General features: G+C 37.4%; 2 protein-coding genes across 4 annotated transcripts in view; one reads left to right on the top strand and one right to left on the bottom strand.

The window, feature by feature from the left end:
* The window catches only part of slc44a5a (solute carrier family 44 member 5a), a 91,586-nt gene extending 88,105 nt beyond the window's left edge, over positions 1-3,481 (top strand). The window contains exon 22 of the mRNA XM_039677756.2: positions 106-3,481. Coding sequence (XP_039533690.1) covers positions 106-218 — 113 coding nt within the window. The 3' untranslated portion in view covers positions 219-3,481. The remainder of the gene's footprint in view (positions 1-105) is intronic.
* Positions 3,482-4,640: 1,159 nt separating this feature from the next.
* Positions 4,641-10,049, bottom strand: lhx8a (LIM homeobox 8a). Of its 3 annotated transcripts, none has more exons than XM_039677759.2 (8): positions 9,864-10,049; positions 8,739-8,879; positions 8,407-8,528; positions 7,628-7,848; positions 7,388-7,491; positions 5,367-5,462; positions 5,073-5,256; positions 4,641-4,957 (listed from the first exon to the last, which is right to left on the bottom strand). In XM_039677759.2, exons 1-8 carry the CDS (start codon positions 9,921-9,923, stop codon positions 4,881-4,883), a joined length of 1,005 nt encoding a protein of 334 aa, XP_039533693.2. In that variant the 5' UTR covers positions 9,924-10,049; the 3' UTR covers positions 4,641-4,880. The 3 variants fall into 3 exon arrangements, with proteins under 3 accessions (XP_039533693.2, XP_039533694.2, XP_039533695.2); XM_039677760.2 differs by having other exon boundaries at positions 9,870-10,049; XM_039677761.2 differs by lacking the exon at positions 9,864-10,049 and adding an exon at positions 9,103-9,482.
* Between the last annotated feature and the right edge of the window lie 11,479 nt (positions 10,050-21,528).

The raw sequence follows: 21,528 nt of genomic DNA, 5'->3' as shown, positions 1-21,528 counted from the left end.
TATTTCTAAACTGCAGATTTTTACACATTTGACTTCCTGAGGCACTACAACCTCTATTTCTCTCCGTTTTCTTTGTTATCGTACAACACGGTGCCGCGTTCACAGGCGAAGACTTGGAGAGAAATGACGGGACAACGGCCAAGCCTTTCCTCATGTCTCCCGGCCTGAAAAGAATTCTGGGAAGAGCCGAGATGAGCCCCAAGAAGTCACGCGGATAAATCTATGAGAATACCTTTACTCGACTTACATACTTAGCATGCATTAACTTACCGTATATTATAGCTGAAGTGGTGGACTACATTTTGTAATGAGAGCTGAGGATTATGGGAAGTGCTGACGTGACCATCCACCTCAAGAAAAGACCAAAGACTCTCTCTGCACTGTAACAGCATCTATCCCAGGACACGGAGCTTTGGCTTTTCTGACACAGACCCTACACTGCATAGTAACATGTTTGCCTCTTACTGCTGCCTTATTCTGGGAAAATGATTACTGACATTTAAAAGCTGCCTGAGATTGAACACCTTGAGAAAAGAAGCCCAACTTGAGAGTTGATGTTCGCAATTTCAGTGTAAATCTGAACGACTGATTCATTGAATAGAGCTGGTTTTACAGCTAAGATGACTTAAAAATGGTTTTCACACAATCCCTGCAGGACCACTCCCCCCCCCCCCCCCCCCCATATGCACATATAGGTAAACAGTATCCCATTTGACATTTAATCATCAAAATACTTAGGAATACAAAATATTTTGTCTCAGTGATAATGTAAATTTAAATGATATATTGAAGGAATATTTTTCGGGTATATTCGATCCATCGCATTTGTGGCGTAATGTTGATTACAACAAAAATGATTTCAACTCGTCCCTCATTTTCTTTAGGAAAGAAGGCGATGAAAATAAATGGGCCCATATTTGGAGTATTATGTAAAGCTTATAGTTTTATAAGTAGTTACATTAATTCTTCTGTTGTAACGCATTATCATTTTTCTCGTTTTTTTATCATTTAAGGGTTTATGGCATTGTATAATTGTATATAAACAAAGTTTTTTCCTATTGAAACAAGTATTTAATGTTTGCAGATTTTGTAACCCAGATTTTGGCTTATTTAAAGAAGACAAGGGGCAGTTGGACATTCATTTTTGTTATATCAACACTGTCACAAATGCTTGTCGATTAACTGAACCTTTAGCATTGCAGTTGTAATGGAGGGCAAAGAGATTTCCTTTATCACAGTAGCTCAACTGCAGATCAGACGGACAAAGCACTCGTGTTTAAAGACTAGGGCTGCATCTGAAATTGCATACTTTACTACTATAGGCGAAAACCATTTGTGATAAAATAAATATGTCCAACCTCACAGTAAAAAAATAGGCAGAAAGTACCCAGATGACCTGCTTCTTCCGGTGAGATTGTGGATATGTGTGCAAATGTCGAGATGGTCCTCACTGCAGAACAAAATCCACGGGGAGGAGTCGGATCCAGATCCAACTCCTCCCACCTTACATATACCTAAATCTACCCATCTCCACCCCCTGACCCCTAACCCCACCCTAAACCTACCCAGCTCCACCCCCTGATCCCTAAACCTACCCATCTCCATCCCCTGATCCTAACCCCACCCCTAAACCTACCCAGCTCCACCCCCTGATCCATAAACCCACACCTAAACCCACCCATCTCCACCTCCTGATCCCTAACCCCACCCTAAACTTACCCAACTCCACCCCCTGAACCCTAAACCCACCCAGCTCCAACCCTGATCCCTAAACCCACCCTAAACCTACCCAGCTCCACCCCCTGATCCCTAAACCCACCCCTAAACCTACCCATCTCCACCCCCTGATCCTAACCCCACCCCTAAACCTACCCAGCCCCACCCCCTGATCCCTAAACCCACCCCTAAACCCACCCAACTCCACCCCCTGATCCCTAAACCCACCCAACTCCACCCCCTGATCCCTAAACCCACCCCTAAACCTACCCATCTCCATCCCCTGATCCTAACCCCACCCCTAAACCTACCCAGCTCCACCCCCTGATCCATAAACCCACCCCTAAACCCACCCATCTCCACCTCCTGATCCCTAACCCCACCCTAAACTTACCCAACTCCACCCCCTGATCCCTAAACCCACCCCTAAACCCACCCATCTCCACCTCCTGATCCCTAACCCACCCCTAAACCTACCCAGCTCCACCCCCTGATCCCTAAACCCACCCCTAAACCTACCCAGCTCCACCCCCTGATCCCTAAACCCACCCCTAAATCTACCCAGCTCCACCCCCTGATCCTAACCCCACCCCTAAACCTATCCAGCTCCACCCCCTGATCCCTTAACCTACCCAATCTTATCTAAACCTACCCAACTCCACCCCCTGATTCCTAACCCCACCCCTAATCCTACCCATCTCCACCCCTCAGATCTGGATCCAACTCCGCCCCCTGGATCTCGTGTACTGCAATGAGGTGCTACTGGATACGTCGGACACTTTACTATCCCATGAGGCCACGGGAGAGGATTTACGAATGGCAGTGAAGTGACGCAACTGACTGGTAGGTCACATGATAATGACAGCATGGCGAATGTTGTAAATCCTGGTTATAGATATAAAATATAGAACATTCTTTTTTAGCACTTGTGAAATAGCTTACTCAAAACGAGTACCTACTCAAGAGAGTATACGATTTCAGACGCAGCCTATTGGCATCTCGTAGTTGCAGCCATTATCTTTTTTTCTTTGAGCTCTAGCTGTTCAGGCTGGTTCTTTAAACCCTCGTCACTGAATTTAGGGCAAAATGTACAGTAAATAAATGTAACAAGTCTACAGTCTTCCAGATCAGTTTGATAATATTTTCGGTTCGATGAAACCCTCCTCTGAATATGATGCACAGGCAGAGGAATTCATTAAAATTTAATGGTGATAATTATTGAAGGTCTCATGTCAAAATGCAAACCGTGGTTTGTTTCCATGTAAATAATGAACACATCACTCTTTGTATGTGTGCTATGCCACTGTATTTGGGACTCATGAATGCATGTGAGCTTTCCCTGCTCAAAATACTTCAACAGATGGTTAACGTGAGGTTTGGAAGACTTTAAAAAGCACTCAATATCTGAAATCAGCAAAGGGCTTTCATAGCATTTTCTTTTCTGTGTAGTTGAAGTGATTGGGAGTTATCTGGCACAGACAGTAGACAAAGTGCGTTTCTAAATGCTTCCTTCAGGACCGGCGAGTGAGATTGAGAGAAAAATTAGCACTTCAACTCCTGTAACAATTGATTTCCTGAAGAAGCTAAAAGAACCAAACCATTGTTTTTTTGTTGGTCCCCTTTTAAGGATATTTTTTGAGAATAATTGGAAATTTAAAAGAACTGTCCTTCTCAAAGAAGTCATTTAGGTTTATTTGTACTGTGAGATACAAGATTAAAGTGCTATGGTTTTATAATCCCAGATTAAAACACTTTTGTAATGTTGTAGGAGTGGGTATTTATTGTATTTGTACTTTTGTACCACAAAACGGAATTGTGATTTTTTTTTTTTATATATTTAAATGAATAAAACTATTTAAAGAATACTTTTTCCCTGAATGACTTCCATCAGGTCCTTTTTTTATCCCAAGTTGTCAAATAATACGGCACAGCTGTGATGAATCTCTCACTAATAAACATTATTTCTCAGTATTTAATTCCCTTTATTAAACTGTCATTGAAATGCATTAAAACTTCAACGCCACCAATTTTTCAAAAATGTGTTCTGTGGATCTCTCATCAAAAACCATTAGCCGACTATACGCTTAACCCTAAAGTGATATTTTAACTGTAACGAATGCCTTCAAGTAACAACACCAGAGTTAACGGAAATCACTGTTTGGGATAAGTTAAACACAAAGACATGCATGTACTGTATAAGCATCCTAATGTCTACTTCCAGCTCTAGACCTGGAGAAAAATGATGGATCAGCTGCTCGACCCTTTTACACAACCAGCTCGCTGAGAAAAATCCTCGAGGCAAGACTGAAAAATTAACAGCCATCATCCTGCTGCATACAATAAAACCAGCAGCTACCAATTATTCACCGATTTCTTATGTTTAATGCAAGGATTGATAGCTTTACAAACTGCATTTTTAGATCTTTACCAACATTGGTCAATTTTCCAATGACCATTAAGAGAGCAGACTAAAATATCAAAATTACTGACATGTTAAAAAGTACAAGAACATGCGATAAAACCCTTTGTCAGTCACAAAGGAACCGAAATTGTAGAGCATTATACGGACCAAGATGTAAAGCTAGGGCGTTTCTGAAACATTTATTTGCATTTAATAAGATCAGACTATATTTAAATGTTGATGATTGTTGCTCAAGAACAAATGTGAGAAATAGCCATGCATATAATCCCAAAAACAACTCTAATTGAACAAAGTTCTTAAGCAGAAACACTAAACAAAATAATTACACCAACCGCTTTAATTTGATCAATGCTAGAGGCAAATCAGATTTTATTGGCTTTTCCATCACCTTCCCATTTTCTTTAGAACCACCAAACAAAACAATGCGCGTCGACTAAACCAGAAACTAAAAATTCCATGGTAGGTTTATTTTAAAACAAAGTGCTCAGTCACATACAAGAAATAAATTAAATGCCATTTATTCCATCACTATATAGATATATATAATATATTAAACAAAAACTTCAGGCTCTTTTCACAATTAGAGAGACTTTTCTTTTTGATCATTGCAAGACAGATATCCTTCAGTAAGTGCCCATGAAAGATAAAGTAGCATGGGTCTTGTTCAAGACTCAGTCAATAGAAGAATCAGTATTTCCTCGTGCGGTCCTCTGACCTGAGCGTGGGGCGGTGGGCGTGCGTCTCAGGCGTGGCTGATGGGCAGCTGTGTCATCGAGTGGGGCAAGAGAGGCTGCAGCACCAGTGAATTGGGAGAGTGGACTACAAGGACGAAAAATTCAATGTTCAGTCTAGAGCTGGTCAGCATTTGCACAAAATTAAATCAAGCTAGCTGAGTCAAGCTGAATACAGTTAATATTCCACGAGAGGAATGTACCATCCATATAGGAGTGTAGCGCAGTCAGCATAGGGTTGTCCACAGGGGCAAAAGCGGTGTACTGAAGTTCATCTATTAGAGGAGGCGAGAGTTGAGTAGACTGCAGAGATGACACTGGAGCGGCTGAAGAGTGATTCGGGCTGACATGCTTCTTATGGCGAGCTCGACAGTTCTGGAACCAAACCTGAGCGGAAGGCAGAGTTTATCAATTTTATTATAAATTTCTTTATAAGTTATCCAAGATTCAACTTTGAGTCAGTTTAATGTAATAAAAAATAATAACACCCATTATACCTGAATAACCCTCCGGCTTAGACCGGTTCTTTCTGCCAACTTTTGTAAAGTCTGGGCATCTGGATTGTTGTCCTGAGCAAATTGAGCTTGCATTACCTTGAATAAATAAAACATTATTAAACAAAAAAGTGCAAAACAAATGTCAAGCAGCCATTACAAGAACAATAAACCACTCATGAATTTAAATATATATATATATAAATTAATGAGATTTAAATATATATATATATATATATATATATATATATATATATATATATATATATATATAAATTAATGAGATTTAAATATATATATATATATATATATATATATACATACATATATATATATGCTGCGAAACGATTAATCGCATCCAAAAATAAAAGTAAAAGTGCATAAACTGTGTACAGTGTATAATTATTTATATATGTGCATGTGTACATTTAAGAATAAATTTATATTTAAAATATGTATATATAAATCTGTATACAGTATATGCATGAAAATATTTTTTAAATGTATACATTCGAGTATTTATATACATATAGAATAATTATTCAGTACACTCATTATGTAAACAAACTTATTTTGGATGTGATTAATCGTTTATATCATAGTATATAATAGTAGTATATATAGAGAGAAAGAGAGATGGGCATAAATACATGGAAATGTATTTAAAATAAAAATACTGTGTGAAATGTATTTAAAAACAAATTTTGTATTTTGAAAATACACAAAATACATGTGAAATTGGCCAGTGAATGAAGTATCTACATAGGCCTACTGACTTTTAATTGCTAACCTCATCTCTGCCCTCTTGGCCTCTCTTTCACAAATAGTTGTATGCAAAATAGCAGCCATTTATATACTTATTTCTGACCAGGTTACAATGTAGTCTATTACTTGTGGTGAACACCATTAAAAATTGAATACTGTTATGTAAAACTGTGGGAACCTTTTCTGCTATTTAGCAAAGAATATAAATGGGCAATATGACCAAAATCTTAATTTTACTTTACAGTTTAATTCTCAATATCAGTTGTCAAAATTAGAAAATTTATCTTAAATTTGAATTCATTTGACACCATTTACGGTTTTACTATATTTACCTATACTATTCACTATATACCATTTTTTTTTATGAATAAAACTAAAAGCAGAATATTTGTGTGGTGTATCATTCATCAGTGCTTCTTTTTCCACTCTATCGTTCCAATAATTCCTGCCCACTAAAAGCAGCACGGATAAATTCTTACCCCACAAATAGACCCATGTAAACGATTTAGAAATTCCATCGATTCTTTATATCTTCGCTATGATATGTATTGTCATATCACACAGCCCTAACCTGCAGTAATGCTTTAAAGCACAGTTAACAAGCTAAATGATTAAAAAAAATAATAATAATAAATCAACCACCCATCAAGATTGATTGGCGAATGCCATATTCCCACTTGTTTGTGCTCTTATTCTTTTATGTTAACTGAAGGCAAATCTGAACGTTGCACTATTTTAACTTCAATGACATCCTCACCAAAGTAATACGGAGTTGTACTGGGTTGGGGGGAGGGGGCGTGTCTGAACTAGTTGATACACAAAATCAGTACCCTAATTAACAGGTTGACTGGCAAATATTTTACGCATTTTGAAAATACAAACGTACTCATTCCTAAATGCATTTCAATACAAATTACATTACTATTTTGCATTTTAATTGCATGCATCTGAAATACTGCCCATCCCTGTATATGTGCGTGTATATGAAGAGTTCAGATGCAAAAGCCTCTAAATGCCATTTGAAATTTTCTTCTTTAATGATGATTTTTATCAAACTTGTATATTTAAGTTCTGTAATTTCACTTAAATAACAATTAATAGGTAATTATCATTGCCATTTAAGTGAAATCACTGAACTTAAATATACAAGTTTGATAAAAATCATCATTAAAGAAGAAAATTTCAAATAGCATTTAGAGGCTTTTGCATCTGAACTCTTCATATATAGAAAAATTTCAGAACAGATTTGGAATATTAACCTGTAGCTGGTCAGCTGTGAAACTTGTGCGTGCCCTCTTGGCTGGTTTAGGCTGATTTACTTCCTGCTCTGAGGGAACGGCTCCCTCCACATTCACTCCTTTTCCTATGGCAAACCACATAAGAAAGAAGGGCATTAAACTTAAGATGTGGTTCCATAAGAGCTGAATGAATGGAGATGGAATAAACTGTTGAAAGCTTGAAAATGTCCATTTAGGCTATATAAAAGTCAAGCGTCTAACCATTCTCCATGGCGCGTTTGAGGTTGTCCAACATGCAGTCGTAGTGCACACGACACAGAACCCTCTCATCCACCAAGGCGAACTCTTCTCCTGTGGACAGCTGTCTTTTGCAGGAGAAGCAAGCAAAACAAGCCAGGTGGTAGGTGTTCCCTTTTGCCCTGCGGACCCAGTCGTTTGAGTGGATGTTCCTGCCACAGTGAGCACAACGGGTTCCATATTTCCTGCCAGAACCAAAAAAAGTTTAAGAACGTCCATCTTTAAAAGGTAAACAAGCTTGTGTGGCACCTTTAGTGAGGCTAACAGTTGTTTGGTAGAGATACGACACTCCAGGAAAAAACACATGGATTGAATGAAAACATTGGTTGACTATTGTCCATGTTTATAGAATTTGTGGAGGAAAACATGCAAGGTTTAGGTACACTCTTAAATATAAAGGCTCCAACAATATTGCCATTGAAGAACCTCTTTTTTTCTTAATGTGAGGAATTTTTATATTCCAAAGAACATGTTTCCACAATAAAGAACATTTTGTGAATTTTAAAGGTTAAACTTTATTTTTGGAAGTTAAAAATAAAGTTAAAAAAAATCCACTAAAAAAATGTTTAGTCGCTGCAGTTTCACTGCAGTTTAGAAGTGCTGTAAACAATTATTTTGTAACGTGCACTGCACTGAACAGAAGATATTGCTGGTCGTCCAATGGCCGCCTGACAGCATTTTAAACATTTGAAGTAGCCTATTTTTTTTACATAAATTAGTATTAAAAAAAATTATATATATACCTGAAGTAGTCCAATTTACAGAATATCTCCTTTTCTTTTATATAGCAGCTGATGTGTCTGCCCAGAGATGTTTGGCACACGCTGCACGACAGGCATCTCACGTGCCAGCACATGTCGTTCACCTGAGGAAAAGCAACAGATTTCAATTACGCGTCTAATATTTTAACATGCATAGAGAGATAGGGTTTACGGTCTTAAAATGTTAAACTTGAATTTAAATGCTGAGCAAACCCACCGTCCCAGAGCTGAACTATTTGTAATGCGATTTGTCACTTGTCTGAAAGCGTCGTTTGTCGTTAAAAACTTGTAAAATATTTATTGCGTAGGCCTACCTTGAGCAGATATTTGTCGACGATCTCAGTGCCACAGCTCGTACAGACGGCTTTCTCTGTCATGGCATGAGGTGAAGAGCCGGGCGACAAAGAAAGCGACGACGAACACGACACCTCCTCAAACAGCTCCTGGGGTTTATCCTAAAAATCATTAAAAATAATAATAATAAGCAAGCACGCTATGTCTACATAAAGAACACAAGTAAACAATTCTAAACTGTTGCTTGTAAAAGTTCAGCCTTAGGAAACAGCAGGTTAGACGCGTTCCTAAACAATATTCTGAAGCCATTTACTAAAACTTAAAATTTATCACAGTAGCCTCCTTCTCCAGGAATGCGTAAAAGGAGTTATGGAGGATAAATACCGGCGCGTTTGTCAGCGGTCTGTAGAGGACTGAACCTCCGCAGCGCGCGGGCATGACGAGAGTAATTCGGATACACACAGTGACACTGTATCGCGCGCTCCTCCGCGCCGCCGCCTTTTAACCTCCGCGCACCGGCCGAGCGACCCATTAACGACCACTCGTTTCACCATGACAACCTTCACACGAGAGCGAGGTGCGATGCAGAAACACGGGCGCTGTTTAACGCAAAGCGTCATCCTCTTCATTTCAAGCGCTGAAACGCCACAGGTAAAATGAACTGTTTTCCTGTCGTCCTCTGTATGGTACTGAAACTGACTGTGTTTTTTCCCCATATTTTTTTTTAATACCTAAACTATTTCCAAACTCTCTTAAAACCCGACTTGTCGCCATGTAAAAGAAGAAAACAAATCCCAATCAGTTAATTTATATTAATTGCGCGCAGGCGTTGCTTGAGGCACAGCTGAGGATGGTACCGTAATTCAGAAGGCAGTTTCAGCTCGCGCTGACAAACAGAAGAGTGAATAATAGTTTATTGCGTGATGCAAAATGCGTTTGTGAAGTTTAAAATATTGTGATTATTTTTATTAATGAAAATCTTCCAAAATATGTAGCCTAGCCTATATAAATATCAAAGAAGGCCATTTCGATATCCGAATTTATTAATAGCTAAAATAATAGCCTGAAGAATTAAAGTTGCAGACAAAAATAGACAATGCATAAAAGGCATTTGAAAAATGTACACAGGCTAATGTATCACTTACACTTACAGTGTTCTTGCTTGGACTTTCTTTCGCAGTGGTTTGTTCATTTTTCCAGTACATTGTATCCAGTAGCCTATGTGGTTATCCACTCTTAGATGTCCTGTATTAATCCACATACGGCTGCTGCTGCTCAATGCACGCCGTGACCATGTTTTAACTCAAACTTTTGTTTTCCTCAGTGAGGGTGGAACTTTTGCTCGTGTTCTCACTCCTCTGGCCGCACCTCCCTGTCACATTTACACACGCCTATTATCAGTCGCGTGAAATAAAAAGATATGTAAACAAACTGCATGCAGCAGAATATTTGTTGAATCAAGTTTTGGATTTTTTTTTAAGGCCATAGCTGCATGCCTATGGGAAAGAGCTTAAATAATGGTCTTCTTTCAATTTAAGATGCCGCATCAGTATAAACAGAATTATTTTTGCTTCCCAGAATATCACAATATCATTCCCTGCCGGCGTCTCAGTGATAGCCAACACTGCATGTCAAATTCACTTTGCATTGCAATTCGGAGGTTTGCTCGTGTTATTGCGCGGGTTTGACATTTTGCCTTAGCAAATACAGGTTTGGAAATATGCATGGGTAAATTCTGCAATTTGTAATGATAAAATTAAACATGTCGAGTTTGTAAAAATATTTAACCAGTTTCAGCTGAAGGATAGTAATTTTAAACAGTTGTTCTTAATCTGAAATACATTGTCAATCAATGTCGTTTGTTTACTAGTTTGTTTTTCAAACAAAACTATTAAACAGGCCTATTATTACGGGCTTATTTCTAATATTATTACTTTGATATTATTGGTTGAATTAGTTGGTTTTTTTTTTTTAATCTCATGTTCATAATTTTAAATCGCCATTTCCAAACAATTCACTGCGCATGTTGCTTTACATTTAATAATCAACATGCGGTTAAAAAAAATGTTTTGAGCGTATTATGATATTCAGATTGTAAAAATAAATAAATAGCCTAAATGAAAAATACGTTCTCAAATGGTTAATGAAATAGCCTATCCGAAGCATCTGGGTTCCGCTGAGGCTATAGCCTATTTAGAGATATGTCGACATATAGTTTACAGGTTGCCTAAATGTTTTTATAGCCTGAAATCATCAGTCATGTTTTCGACAACTGAATTTGCATTAGCCTATATTATTTGCAGTTATATCAATTAGCTATCTAGCCATGCATTTGACTTCATTTCAGTCAGCTCACATATATCCGCGTTTGAACGGACACTGACGTCTTAATTACAAGAGCAATAATATCAGTTTCCATTGAGATTAATCTTGGCTCTTTGGATTGGTTTGTTTGGCGTGGAGGATGTGAGGCAGTCTGGGTTATGTGAGAGGTGTCAGTCAAGTCAAAGCGCGTGACCTTTTTTCTCTGACTTTCTGTTCAGATTTGTTATATGTTTCCTCTCCGGGGAGACTTTCTTTTTTTGTGCGTAGCCTATACACACTATTGTTAAATGAGCAAGCGTCTTTATGTGGTTTATTTTTGTCAAAAAAACAAAAACAAAAAAAAAACATTTGTTTCATGCTGACATGCCAGAGACAGTGTCTGATATCATACAAATGTCAACAAAAATGTTTTAACGTGTATTACATCACCGACTGAAACGGCGTATTTGCCATTTATCCTCTTTTGTAATGCTTCAGAGTTCATCTCTTGATTTTTTCAAAGAAGTGTTTTGTTACAATATAAATAAGAGCATCTTAATTTAGAGTGACTCTGGTGTTTTGGAATGCTCTTCAAATTATTTAAACTCAACTCCTGTGATATTTGTCTCCCTTCCTCTGTTATGTATTTCTATCTTATTTATCTGTTCATGTAATGCCTTCTCATGTATTTTAATTTCTTTTTTCCCTTCTTTTTCACACACACACACACACACACACACACACACACACACACACACATGCATGCACATCACTCCAAAAAGTGTAATGACGCCATGCATAGAACCATTTTTGTTTCCCCAAAGAACTGTTGTTAGCTGAACGATTTGTTTAATATTGTGATTTTCTCTAAATCTAAAGAAACTTTTTCCACTATAACCTTTTGCATAATGGAGGTTCTATGTTTATTAACAGTTCTTTATGGAATGTCAATAAGGAACACTGTTTTAAAAATAACAAATGACAAATACCCTTCCAGTTCAAGCAAAATTGTTTTCATCTGGAGTGTTTTTGTCAGGTTTTCATATGTGATCTCCCACCCATTATTCTCTGACTCTGTCTCTGTGTTAAGATGGGTGGAAAGATTGTTTGGCGCTCCTTCTACCCACGTGGTTTAAGCAGTGGCCTACTAACTAAGACTGTTCCTGTACTGTTTCCTCTAGCAATCAGATCCACAGGGCCTTTTGACAAAAAAAAAATAATAAAAAAGAATATATATATATATATATATATATATATAATTCACTGATAAAATGATTAATGATAAAACTGATAAACTGATAAAAAAATCTGTTTAATTTATGGTAAAATACTGCCAGCTGCAGTTGCCAGAAATTTACTGTATAAAATGCAGTAGCAAGACTTTATGGTGGCAAGGTTTTACAGACTTAACTTAAAATTTACAGAAATAAACTGTATTTTATTTTCTGATATAATGTTAATTTACTGACCTATTGAAGTGTTAAAATCTGTTTTGTACCATTGTAATACACTGACAACCAAAAATCACAGCAGTTATGAGAGTCACATGATATATGGAAGCTCATCACATGCAGCTCTTTCACACACAAAAAAAATAAATATTAATAGAACTTATAGAAGCTGCAAAGTGTGATTCACTCAAACACATTCAACACCATCATGGTAACACACTTGTCTGGGTTTCCCCATACTGCCTTAGCCTTTTACCGCAGCGCGATTTTATTCACGCTGAAAGGCAGTCTGGATACCATGGCCAGATTTTCGCCTCATTTAGGGAACCAATCACAGAACGGGGAGGGAGCAGCAGGACGATGACGACATCTATGCGACACATGTGACTGAAGCAGTTTGTTTATCTATGGATTCAACATGGCAGCAGACGCTAACCTACCTTTTGATGCAACCTTTTAGATATTGTTTTAAGTTGTTTTGTAATAACTTGCAGGAGACAGAAAGAATGCAAGTTTATTTAGAAAAAAGAGCCGCTTTTAACGAGATCCCATTCGTTATTGTTGTCTCGCCATTAATCGCCATAATGGAGGACCAGGTACAGGAGGCGGTCAACCGTGGAATATCTGCCGCAGCTGTGTCCCGAGAAAGAAAATGCGATACCAAAAGAATTGTCGATACCAACTTCTGTTCGGCAGCCCCGAGGCCTGGATGAGCGCAAAGTGGAGAGACATGTTAGCCACGGAGTTGTACAGTAGGCTACCAACCTGCGTCGTCGACGAAGTCCTTCAACATATAACTTAAATAGTAAGTGGTATTTATTAATGTCATTATGCCTGTGGACTACGTTAACTACTGTGCTTGTCACAGTGCCACTAAGTTGTGTCCAATATCAATATACAGCTACCACTTTAGTAGCATAACTTTCAGCTGTGCACGTAACGTATACCGATTAAAGTTGTTGACACAGTCTTTAAATTCAATTTTTATTTTGTTTAACTTGTGAAGTACAAGCGCAAACAATTTCCAATGCAAATTACAACTTCAACATCTATGTTAAACTGTACTTAATACTTTTCTAAAAAAATTTTTAATTGACATGATTGGCTATGAGCTACGTAGGAGCATTTGATAGATATTCTTAGCACCCAATAAACGGCGCCGGGCATTTGTAAACCACACCTCAAATACGAGAAATTGTGCATGTGGTTCCCAGGGTCTGGCGTGTAATTTTAAAAAGGCAATAAACATTAATTTAACTACATTAGATGTTACATAAAACCATATTGTACATAACTGATTAGAAAAAGACTAAGCAAACTATGAAGAAACAGTTATTTCAACAAAAACACATCAAATGTGAAGTGTCACTCAGGGAATTGTGGCACTGTCAATTTACGGTTTTTCACTGTAAATTATACAATGAGTTGTTCATTGTCACTTTCAAAAACTGTAAATTGAACGGTAGCTTTTTACAGTAAAATTACATGAAATGTGCCATTAGATCTATCACAGTTGTTTACCGTATATAGTAAGGAAAGGTTCTGTTAACCAATTAACTTTTTTTCACGGTAGCATAGTCTTTTTCCGTTAAAATCAAGATAATATTTTTACAGTAATATTATATGGAAATGGGCTTTTTTTTTCTTTGCAGTCATCCTGACCAGGTCTATATTTATTTCCCCTTCATAACAGATCTTTCTTATTATTGTAAATCTTTGAACTTTGAACAAAAATAATAAACAGGAGAGCCTTATAATTGCCACTGTAATGCAGAGAAAAATTTGGCCTCGTCTAAAAGATGTAGACCCCTAAGAGAGAGAAAAGCAGCCAGCATCATTCATTACACAAGAGAGCCATTTGTTTATTCATTGACTTTCATCCATGAGGCTGAGATCTGATGCAGTGTGTGTTGTAACATGACACTGAGGGTCTGGGAGGTGAGGGGTCTCAGAGCTCCTTGACTTTGAGTAAATGAGCTCTGACAGGTTGATCGGGGAGCCCTGTGGTCATGTTTCCTGACCAGTTCTGCTGGCATTATAGCTGGCCAGCGCAGGAAGAGAAACCCCATTTGGCAGATGTGTGACAGCACAGTGAGTCTCCAGATACTGAGGGGAACACAGTCCTCCACGGAGGCCTGTGCAGAAAACGTTAGTGATATAGGGGAAATGTATTGAAGCAACGGTGCATCGTGATTTTAGCGGTAGTCCAAAAACATTTCAAGGATCATTCATCATGTTTGCTAATTCCAGAATGCCTGACTTAAACCATTTCCTACAATATGATTTAAATAATTTCTGCTTGGCCTTTGCCCTTTCTGGAAATCATTGATTATAACCACATTTTATTTGCATATCTGTTCTCTGTAATGTTACCCTGATGATAGGTCATAAAACTGCACTTCTATTTAATCTTTATTTAATCTTTTGTCTTTATATTGTACGTTATATTATCTAGGAAACAGTTTGAGTGAAAAATGTTTAATATCCTGTGCTTCAGAGGAAGCAAGAACATCTGACCTCCACATGTGAGTTCACATGATCAGTGTTGCAGATTTACTTTGATTAGTGACCTCGAAATAGTGACAAATCAGAATTATTTCGTATTTATTTAATACATTTACATAGTTGAAAATGATTCAAACTCATAAAACTTAAAAAAATTTTTGTATATTTAATGAATTTTGAGCCATAGCCAGCTTGTAGGCTGTATCTACAAATGCAGACTAGTTCAATTTAAAAAAAACTTTAGCTGATAATTTACTCACCCCCATGTCATCCAAGATGTCCATGTCTTTCTTTCTTCAGTTGAAAAAGAAATTAAGGTTTTTGATGAAAACATTCCAACATTTTTCTCCATATAATGCACTTTATTGGTAACCAAACGGTTCAAGGTCCAAAAGACAGTTTCAGTGCAAACTGCAAACTGTTCAAAGGGCTTTAAACGATTCCAGACGATTAATAAGGGTCTTATCAAGCGAAACGATCGCTCATTAAAAAATAAAAAATAAAGATTTATAAGGTCAAATGGTCGCCTTGCTCTGTTCTGTGATGCATGTTCGTGACTCTCCTGTTCGAACTCGTTCATCGAAATGAACAAATCTTTTCCTGAGTCAACTCGTTCATTTCGTTCGTTGAATGAACCAAATGACACGAAAATAGATTTGTTCATTTTGATAAACGAGTTCGAACAGGAGAGTCACGAACATGCATCACAGAACAGAGCAAGGCAACTATTTGAACTTATAAAACTTAATTTTATTTTTTATTTATTTTTTTCAAACGAGCAATCGTTTCGCTTGATAAGACCCTTATTCATCATCTAAAGCCCTTTGAACAGTTTGCACTGAAACTGTCTTTTGGACCTTGAACCGTTTGGTTCCCAGTAAAGTGCATTATATGGAGAAAATCCTGGAACGTTTTCATCAAAAACCTTAATTTCTTTTCGACTGAAGAAAGAATTACATGGACATCTTGGATGACATGGGGGTGAGTCAATTATCCGCTAAAGTTTTTTTTTTAAAGTGAACTACTCCTTTCAGATTCAACCCCCCACCATTGTGTCTGGTCACTGATGTCCGGTTCTAGATAATCTCAGCATTGCAGTGTCCATCTGCATCGTTGTGCCGGTTGCGTGTGGATGGAGGGCAGCTCTCGAAGGAAATGGAGCCGATGACAGTTTCTCATGCAGCTAGGGGTCTCTGAGCTTCTGCTATCATGCAGGCCACAGGAAACAGAGATTACAACATGACCACCACAAGGGAAGTTATACCCAAAACACATACACTTAAGTGTCTGTTCTCCGAGTCACCACTGCAACTTTCGGCTCCAACCGAAAGCTTTGTTTCGTCGCCACAAAGGAGTGTCCCCTCTATCAATGACTCAGAGTGCTGAATGAATCTGTAAATAACGTTAGGATGTTTTTAAAGTCAACATCTCGGGGTTTGTTGTGCTGACGCCTGTTTAGTGTGACTATTTGGAGCCGCTTGCGTGATTAGCGCTGTTTTTGTGTGGCTAGCTTTGAAAATGATTTTCCTTGCATGTAAAGCCTAAATGTGCTCAAATCCCAGTTGGTTTTAACAGTCATTCCTTGGCCATGATCCAATGGGGATATCCTGGCAGGAGGTTGCCATCTAGATGTTGCCTATGTTTTAGAAGTTAAGTCATCCTTACCTGTCCCAGGTGAACCCAAAAACCCAATGCTTGTACATAGCTGCTGTCTCTTGAGACAACCTGCTGTATGTGAGAAAGGCATGAATGGATATCCAGACTTATGGCACATTGGTTTGAAAAATGAATCCAATGAAACCCCCTCTGGAGATGCAACACTTCTCGGTTACACCTCTGCTTGATCTTGGATTCATTTGAATTGACATGCATTCCTGTATCATCATCATCATCATTAATAATTTAAAGCCATGAAAGCCTATTCAGCCCTCAAGCGCACTCACCATTGTCTTCACAGCGATTCTAGTAACCTCTGACATCAGTGTTTAACAAGTCCCCCCACCCCAAATTACTCCGTTACACACCACTCTCTATATCGTTAAGATGACAAAACGGCCATGCCGTTCAAACAGCGTTTGTCAGTGTCGAAATTAATGAGATGTCCAATCAAATCAAAGAAAGCAGAAAAGCTATTTTGATTTCATGGGGACTTTAAGGTTGAAACTAAAGAGAGTGAGGATATAGCGAAACATTTTAACATTTCACAACTGTGTTATGCAATAAATGTTAAATGGCCAACAGTAATATCCAGTGTAAACTACTAAAAAAAATTCTCAAATTTTGCAGATTTTAAAGCTACACGGTGTGATTTTTACCCCCATCTAGCGGTGAAAAGTTATATGACCATCCAGTGAATATTAGTTTCTGTTCCTCTCAATTCCAATTTCGTTGTAACTCCTACGGTGGCCAATTTAGTCCAAGATTAGCTTGGCTTCCAGTTCGACCTCGTCCATGAGTGTTAACTCAAACGTAAACGCGAAAGGCGAAACTTGAATTAACGGGTATGTCCCTCTTTGGCTAATGTACTTTCAAGATGGAGGGGCAACACGGCGACCGACATTAGATCCCCTTACCCGTATGTATTTTCAATGGCATATTATACACTCACAAGAATACTTTATTACTTGAACGAAGTAAATATACATTAATGAGCACATATATTTTTGAAAGAACTAAGTGTTTTTAGCTAAGAATAAACTAATAGAGTTACACAGTGTAGCTTTAATTAAAAATATGCTATCATGTATGTGATTATTCATGTAATATATTACTGAACTAAAAGTAGACCTAGAATTTACTTTACAGTTCTTTTTCTTTATACTATATATGAAGAGTTCAGATGCAAAAGCCTCTAAGTGCAATTTGAAATTTTCTTCTAGAATGATAATTTTTATCAAGCTTGTATATTTAAGTTCAGTGATTTCACTTAAATGGCAATGATAATTACCTATTAATTGTTATTTAAGTGAAATTACTGAACTTAAATATACAAGTTTGATAAAAATCATCATTAAAGAAGAAAATTTCAAATGGCATTTAGAGGCTTTTGCATTTGAACTCTTCATATATATATATATATGAAATTGGTCCCTCCCCCCGATGTTCATGGTTATGGCTCTACAAATCCAAGCAGAAAAATACATGATTCTGAATGGGGTGTTTGATTGTAGTGGACGTTTTTACTCATCAAAACCGATCAAGATCCTCCCGTTTGGTTGCATCAGTCTCGGTGAGACCGGTCGATACATTCGCGTAACGCATCTACATACTTTTACTTCGTTCGGTGGGGTTTTTATGGGCACTTAAGTCCTGGCAGGGCACTTAGCCTCCCTCTGAGAGAACGAGAAAGGAACTGCACAGTGTAAATGCTCTCATCTGGTAGTGATTTGTCTTTGCCTATGTACCCTTGGCCCTCATTCAGCTTGGCGTCTGCCACAGTCAGAGTCAGGGGAGTGCTCTGATTACTGCCGTGATGAGTGAGGGAGAGAGCCTGGGTCTGTTGGTGGGCAGCTGACCTCAGACCAGTGCTGGACTAACGTGTGCATGTTAAGGACAAGGGATATGGTCATTATAATAATTGTGAAAGCTTTAATCATGTATTTATATTACACCTGACCTGCATAAGAATGTGCTAAAGATTTGGAATTTATATGAAGCGCGTTTGCCTCTCACAGCATATTTTGTCGGTGTTTTTTGGATGCTTCTTGACTAGCTTCACATTTTATGCATTCAGTTTTTATCTAAAGCAGCTTCAAGGTGTGAAGTTCAAAAATGTTGTATAATGTTTTTGAAACAAGTCTCTTATGCTCAGCAAAGCTGCATTTTGAAACTGCAATGTATGAAATAGTTTTATAATTTAAAATAATACATTTTATACAGCATCATTACTCCAGTCTTTAGTGTCACATGATCCTTCAGAAATTCTAATATGCTAAGTTGATGCTTAAGATACATTTCTTATTATTGTCAATGTTGAAAACAGTGCTTAATATTTTTAAACTATGATACATTATTTTCCAGGATTCTTTGATGAATGAAATGTTCAAAAGAACAGTTGAAATAGAAATATTTTATAATGTTATGAAATGGCTACGTTGTGACTTTTGATCAATATAATACATCCTTGCTGAATAAAATTATCACTTTAAAAAAAAAAAATTACAGTTTTTTTTTTATTTATTTTTTTTTTTACTTTAGCTTATTCACTGTATCCACCAGAGTTAGATAAGTCCATACATACCTTTTTCATCTCTGTGCGTGCTATACAGGGCTTCCCTTCATGGCCTGAAAAATAATTTGCCATGTTTATAATAATTTGATTGATATATTTATAAATAAGTATAATCTTTGAACATCATCAAATAACACTTGTCAAATAGATTTATCCAAATTCACTGCGTGCGAACTGATAACATTGATCAACCAAACATCTTTCGGATAAATACAAAAAACAACTGCTAAACTTGATTGCTTTTGTAAAGTAACCTTAGCATTATTCCTTTTCAAAGCTTTTAATGATTTTTGACATATCAGTAATATTACACATTTGAAAAGCTATATTGATAAAGTAATTTGAGTTATATCAACAGAATTCTATTGTCTGTAATTTTGTGTATGAAATTGAGTACACCAAAAATTGTTATTTAAAGAAATGACTTTTTATCTATGGAATACTAAAAAACATTACAAATATGTTAAATAAATATTATTATAAACCCACATAGTTTTAAATATCGTACACTTATGGAGAGATTATGTTCCATAACTCTTTATTCTACTTTTCTCTCAACCTTTTCACGAATAATTGGTTAATACTTTACTTTGATGGTTGACTTTAGACATTTTACTTACTTTGCAACTCCATGTTAATTGTCCGTCATTAGTATTAGCAGACTGTCTACTTAATATCTGCTAACTCTTTATTTTGATGCTTTATTTCAAGTAACTTTGCAACTACGTCAACTTATTCTATTAACCCAAACCTTTACTAATACTCTAATGAGAGTTACTTACACTTTAGCATAGTATCAAAATAAAGTGTAATTTAATCAACGAATGAAAACTGAACAAAAATGTCCCCCATGCTGTCACTTATGACAAATGTAAACCTGCATAACTGAAAAACACCATGTGTGTCATTTTTGCTGAAGGAAATCAAAACAAACATTTAGAAAGCTAAATAAACACAAAAAGCACTTGTGGTGCTTTGCGCAGTTGTGTACCGTTCTTTTTGGATGTTATGTTCATCATATTTGCACACATCAGTGCAACCCAGACTTTTCTGCATTTCTTGTTCCTTGACATCCCAATGTAAAGGTGTGAAGAAGAAACAAGCGAGTGTGGATGAAAAGGCAGCTTTTGTGTGTAAGGCAGGCGTGAAGCAGGCGAGGTGACGGTAATCTAGCCAATTATTTCAGCTATGACAACAGAGAGGCAGAGGACTGAAGCCCTGCACCTGTCCCAGCAGCCTCCTCACCTCACTGCAGCTGTATGCACACCAAACGCATGACATCACCACACACACACATAACTTTTCCAAGCAAAGCCTTTTTTCCAGTTGCACACCTCTCGCCACAAGGTGTTGACGTAGATGTTGAATGTTTTCCCACAGTACTTCACAGCGGTGACTAGTTTTTGATCTGTCTATGGAAATTGCGTAATTGTTATGATATCACATAGCATTATTGCAATGATACGGCGGCACACAGTTTTAGAGATTCGGGCTGTTTATCCTGATGTTTTACTTGTAGAAGGACGCCAAACCTGAAAGCTTTCTAAAACAAGCAGAATGTGTGCGTTTGCAGTCCACGCTACTTTGTTTATTTATTCCGATGCATTCAAATACATGCAATGTTTGGAATACAGAAAAGTTAATAGCGGAAAGCTTAACTTAATTAACTTACAAACAGCTGCTGGATTCATTTAACATGAATAATTTTGTATTTTGCACTGCAATTTCCAAAGCGCAGGTTGTAGCTATCAGAATGACAGCCATCTGTGCCTTCCTCCGCGTCATGGTCTTCATCTCCCTGTTGGGAGTTTATTCTGAGAATACAACCGGCTGGATGTACATTATCACGCCCATTTTATGGCTAATTGCCACATAAGTAAATAAGACACGAAATATTGATCTGAGTTGAAATATTTTATTATGTATTTAAACGCAACGCTTCCACTGAGAGGGCAGTTGATAGCGCGGGCAAGTTCAAACTAGACACGTTTTACAGTCATTGGCTACCACTTATTACACAGCACTTCACCGCATCAATTATTAGGGAGATAAGAGATATTGATTTCAGATGAAACTGTTTCAATCGCACTGTGCACAAAACAGTCACAAAATGGCAGGAGCTGCGTTTGTATGAAACGAGAGAGCGAGCGAGTCCACAATACTGGATGGCATAATTAAATACTTGTACACAAAATATTGATTTGATTGAGTTTTAATATTTTATTAGCTCAACAAATGCCTTCCACTAAGAAAAAACTTTCCTAGCAAGCGTATAGCGCTGGTGACTTCAGTAACCCGGATGAGCCTGTTATCCGTTTT

Source organism: Pimephales promelas, chromosome 5 (genome assembly GCF_988280905.1).
Source record: "Pimephales promelas chromosome 5, fPimPro1.hap1.1, whole genome shotgun sequence".
In the NCBI taxonomy this organism is placed as follows: Eukaryota; Metazoa; Chordata; class Actinopteri; order Cypriniformes; family Leuciscidae; genus Pimephales; species Pimephales promelas.
This window is presented reverse-complemented; position numbering and strand designations above follow the sequence as displayed.

Excerpts from the sequence above, each read along its gene's own strand:
- lhx8a (XM_039677759.2), bottom strand. The coding sequence starts at position 9,923 with ATGTACTGGAAAAATGAACAAACCACTGCGAAAGAAAGTCCAAGCAAG. Across the intron at positions 8,529-8,738 it reads TCGACAAATATCTGCTCAAG|GTGAACGACATGTGCTGGCA; the intron begins GTAGGCCTACGC and ends GCTTTTCCTCAG. Across the intron at positions 7,492-7,627 it reads CAAACGCGCCATGGAGAATG|GAAAAGGAGTGAATGTGGAG; the intron begins GTTAGACGCTTG and ends GGTTTGCCATAG.